This window comes from Tupaia chinensis, unplaced genomic scaffold (genome assembly GCF_000334495.1).
Source record: "Tupaia chinensis unplaced genomic scaffold, TupChi_1.0 Scaffold000316_1, whole genome shotgun sequence".
Lineage (NCBI taxonomy): Eukaryota > Metazoa > Chordata > Mammalia > Scandentia > Tupaiidae > Tupaia > Tupaia belangeri.
In genome coordinates, this window is record NW_006159809.1 from 8209222 (window position 1) to 8214258 (window position 5037).

A 5037-nucleotide genomic window follows, 5' to 3' on the forward strand; every position below is an offset into this window, starting at 1 on the left:
CCCTTGCTGCCCGCCAGCTACCCAGGGTGACCCTGACCTCAGCCCGGGGAAGTGACAGGGGAGCTGCAATGGCACCTGAGCATTGAAGGGCTTGTTCTGACCTCTCCTGACCCTCCTGCTCCAATCTGGGCCTCTCTCGGGACACCACAATCCACAGGTGTCTGTCCCTTGCCTCCTTGCTTAAAAATAACCTCTTTAGAAGGACAAGTCCCTTCCCAGCCCTCCCCCCAACCACCACTGCATGTGGTGTTCAGCCCTCCACCCCTCAGAACTTCAGTCTCCGGGTTCTTGGAGTCCCCACTGTGTCCTTAGAAGCCATCAGGCAGCAGGAACTATCCGAGGAGTGTGGGTGGCCCCTCTGCCCACGAGCGCTTCAATTCACAGCAGGCCTGATGGGCCCTACCCTGGGCTTGTGCCGACTTGTACATCTCTCCTGGGAGAGAAGAAATAGTGAAGGAGGGCCAGGGAGCTGGGGCAGAATTGGGGCAGCAGGGCTCACAGCCCAGAAACCTCAGTGAGGGGGTGTGGAGGGTGGGGATTCCCTGAGGCCTTCCTGTTTATGGTTCTGCTTTGCCCTTTGCTTAAGTCCTGTGTGCCTGCTTCAGAGCAGACTCAGGGAGGCTAATCCGTGATAATGAGGGTGTTCCACCCAATACCTATACTTATCAATAATTAGCTGCGATTTCCTCTGCTCTGGAAAGAGGCGGTGGCATGTGGCCTGCTCCAGCCAGCTGGTTGCTCAGCAGTGCACCATTAGTACAGCCATTCCAAGGGTCCTGAGTACTTCTGGGGTGCATCGGGGTCAAGGGCACTCTTCACCATGGTCCTGATCCTAGCCAGAGATGGCCCCGAACTTTGCAAAAGGCTGACCCCTGGCCTCTTCTAGCTCTCCTGGGCACCATGAGCCCTGTGTGCTTCCATTGTGAAAACCTCAAATGGAACCATGTGAAGAGTTGCAGCCTGGAGGGCTTCCCTGTGGAGGGCCACCTCCCTCAAGCCACAGCCACGCAAGAAGTACAGATTGTGGGGAGGGGCAGGGGCAAAGTGGGCTTTGGCTCCCTGGTTGGAGAGGTGATTGGGCTCAAGTGGTAGAACAAGGGTGGAGATTGCTATAAGCGTGTTTGTTCCTGGCCTGCAGCTTTCCCTGCAGCAGAGAGGGTCAGAGTGACCAAGCCCCCAGGCATGGGTGTGATGATCAACCAGTGTTCCAAAAAAATGGAAGTCCTGATCTAGCGTTTGCCAGTTTTCGTGGTGTAAACGTTCTCACCAAATGTAATTTTAAGCATTTGCCGGCTACCAGTTGGTTCCCAAATATTAATCAGTCAGCTCTTGCTTCACCGTCATTGAGACCCAGCCTTCATCAGAGGACCTCTCAGCCAAGCCCTCCAGACCTAGGGGTACCTCCCTGAGCCCAGCACCCCACCTCCCTGTCTTTACAAAATGCCCTTGTCCAGCCACTACAGAGCTGGGGACCTGCGGTAGGCAGGCCACAGAAGAACTTGCCCTTCAGTGTCCTGGTTGCCTTGTAGGTTGTGATGAGGCTCACAGAGTGGTGGATGTGAAGGGACTTTGTGAGTGAACCCCAAACTCAACCCAATGGCATCTCAAGGGATCACCTACTTCTGGTCTAAGCCCAAGGCCTATCACTATGGTTTGAACAGCCACTTTGGGTCATCCGGCCATCCTAACTTGTCAGCTGACAAACCACCTTGCCTCTCCTCTTCCTCAGTCACATGCTAGAGGCCTCACCCATTCTCACTCCCAGGGGACTAGGTGTTCAAGGTGACAAATACCTGGGGGCCACAGGAAACCACCGGGTCCATTCTCTAGGTCATGAACAATGCCCATCCCAGGGCCTGGAGTCTGTCCGCAGAAGTCCACTTGCAGAAGGGGCTTCCAGGTCTTGCGTGTGGCTGGGCCATTTCTCCAGATGCTGGTTTTTCATTGTGCAACCTTCTCAGAGACCTACCCATTCCTGACACCTTTCCGGTGACTCCATTTCCCCCTTCTCTGGTCTCCTGGAATGCCACAATAGCCCCACCTTCACCAAGCAGCTGTGATGAGGGGTGTTGACCCAGCTGCCTCTTTGCTGGCTCACCATGTCAGGTGGAAGGGGCTGGAGACAGCAGCAGGGATGGAGAGTCATGCGGCATGGTTGGGGACCGTGGGGCTGTCTAGAGACCGGACAGGGGCCAGGGTACCTCTGGGACTCAGTCAGGCATGGTGATGAACAGCACAGGTGGGGACAGGCTTGAGGCCAGAAAAACAGCCCAGAGCCACAGGTGTGCCACTGGATCATTCTCTCCTGTCCTTAATCTCCTATCCGGTGACAGCACATGGCCAGGTCTGGGGTCCAGCAGAGAGTACCTCCTGGGCCCCAGGTGAATTCTATAAGGTTGGAGACCACCAGGATGCCAGGTTTGTAAGCCCAGCCTGGCTCCTGGCAGGCTGTAAGCATCAGGGTGCGTTGTAGCTGCACGTTCAACCAGAGTGGGTATGCATGCTGCGACAGGTGGAAGGCTCCATGGAGGAGGTGACATAAACAGGTTATCAAAGTGGGTCTCAAGTGTAAATACCAGAGACCTCATGGGAGAGGGTACAGAGTAAAGGGTGGGAGGGGCTAGGCAACAAAACACACAGCAGACTGAAGAATGCAAAGATCTCCATTGAAAATGACGTGGGTGCTCACGTACTACATGAGTACTTCGAAAACCCATATTGTGGTCTACAGAGACATACAACAACTAAATGTGAATAAGAAAACATAAAAAAAAAAAGTGGGTCCCTTCAACAGCCTCACGTTCCCTGCACAGGCCAAAGTCAGCCCTCCAGCCCTCAGACTCACAGACCTGCTGGGGGTGGTGGTGAATCTGGGGGATGCCCAGGGGGCTGCCTTCACCCCCAGTAGCAGAGGCTCCTCCAGCCCGAGCCTTCCAGGCCTCACCCTTGGCATCTCCCAAAAAACAAACAGGGAGTGACAGTCCCTCCTTGCTCATGTTGGGGAGTTCCTGGAACTCGAGGGGGGCTGGGCAGGGGGAGTTCAACACCTGCGGAGTTGAGGGTCGGGTGGAGAGCTGGAGCTGGAGCTTGGATTCCCGCGTCTGCTCCCAGGAGGTCAAGATCATTGCAGCAATTGAGTTTGTGTTATAGAAGGGGTGTGTGTGCGTGTGCATGTGTGTGCGTGTGTGTGCATGTGTGTGTGTGCGTGTGTGTTCACTCATCTAAAAAGCCACCTCTGTGCATTCGTGATATAGGGAGTCTCATGGAATCCCATATTTGGTTCAGAAGGTACGAGAAACATCTACCCAGGCACACAGGAGTTCAATGGATGCTCCTTCCCTTTGGCCCCTCCGAGTGGTCACTGAAGGTGAAGCCAGGGGCTTTCACAACCTAAAAGCTGCTGGCCCTGGTCCTTGCCTCCCCATTCTTCCTCCTCCAGGTGATGTCAAACACCCGAGTGTCATAGCGTCCTTCGTGTCCTCGCCTGTTATTCTGGGACAGGCTGGGAGTCGGGGGTTCCTGGGTAGGACCCCTCTGACTGAGGCTGGGCCTGCGACGTGGGCTGGCCTGTCAGTCCCGAGAAGGGATGCAGGAGGGTGAGGCACCCATCCTGCTAGTCTGGTCGGATGCTGGCAGGAGGGCGGGACCAGGAGGGGTGGAGCTTCCAGAACAAAGGAGAATGGGGAGCCCTGGGGGCCCAGGCTAGGCATCAAAAAGGCTCTGCAGAGCCAGCAGGCCACAGCCGCAGCCAGCCTCTGTGCCCAGCAGCCACCACACAGCCCTCGCCTGCTCCCTCTGCTTGCCCCCCGTGGCAAGTCTGCAGCGCTCAGCTCAGAGGCCTGGCTCTCCAGCGAATTGCGCCCACACTGCTCTGCGGCTTGCTCTACTTGGCGTGGGTCACTGCTGAAGTTCCTGAGGAGAGCAGAGGGATGGCCGGGAGCGGAGCCAGGAGCCAGGCAGGCCGCCGGGAGCACGCCTTCGTCCCGGAGCCTTTCGATGGAGCCAATGTAGCCCCAAGTCTCTGGGTGCACCGCTTTGAGGTCATCGATGACCTCAACCACTGGGACCAGGTCACCAAACTGAGGTTCCTGAAAGAGTCCCTCCGGGGAGATGCCTTGGAGGTCTACCGGGCACTCAGTGCTGAGGACCAGGGAGACTATGGGGCGGTGAAGGAGGCCCTCCTGAAGGCTTTTGGGTGCACTGGGGCCGCCCACAGCCACCTGCCTAAAGAGATCGTCTTTGCCAACAGCATGGGTAAGGGCTACTACCTCAAGGGGAAGATTGGCAAGGTCCCCGTGAGGTTCCTGGTGGACTCGGGGGCCCAGGTCTCCGTGGTGCACCCCAGCTTGTGGGAGGAGGTCACCGATGGCGACTTGGACACCCTGCGGCCCTTTGAGAATGTGGTAAAAGTGGCCAACGGAGCTGAGATGAAGATCCTGGGCGTCTGGAACACAGTGGTGTCCCTGGGCAAGCTGAAGCTGAAGGCCGAGTTTCTGGTGGCCAACGCCAGTGCTGAAGAAGCCATCATCGGCACCGACGTGCTGCAGGACCACAACGCGGTCCTGGACTTCGAGCATCGCACGTGCACCCTGAAAGGAAAGAAATTCCGCCTTCTGCCCGTGGGAGGGTCCCTGGAGGAGGAGTTTGACCTGGAGCTCATAGAGGAAGAGCCCTCCTCAGAGGAGGGGCGGCAAGAGTTTTCCTACTGAGAAGCCCCCTTTGCCATGCCTCCCACCCCCACACTGGTGGAGATGCTCACCATTGGTGGCCACGTCCTCAGGGGAGTCGCTGGGCTCGGTCAGCCTTCTAAAAGCAGCGCCCGCCCTCCCTCGAGTCTCCCTCTTCTCCTGCCCCTGGTCAGTGAGGCTTCTGCTGGAAAGCACGGTGAGGGAGGGCAGGCCGGCTGCTTAGGGGGACAGCATCTCCGGTGGTCACACTGCTATGGGTGGCAAAGATTTGAAGACTGGAAAAAGCTCCCAAGGATACTAGCAAATGCTTGTCTTTGAGAGAGGACTGGGGACCCCTGAGGATCTCCTG

General features: G+C 57.1%; 1 protein-coding gene across 1 annotated transcript; it reads left to right on the forward strand.

Annotated features, from left to right (window-relative positions):
* Positions 1-3679: 3679 nt before the first annotated feature.
* On the forward strand, positions 3680-4833 carry ASPRV1 (aspartic peptidase retroviral like 1). Its single transcript, XM_014588884.1, is given in 3 exon segments — positions 3680-3716; positions 3719-3850; positions 3853-4833. Coding segments are annotated over 3 exon segments (1026 nt in total). The 3' UTR covers positions 4710-4833.
* The last annotated feature ends 204 nt before the right edge of the window (positions 4834-5037 follow it).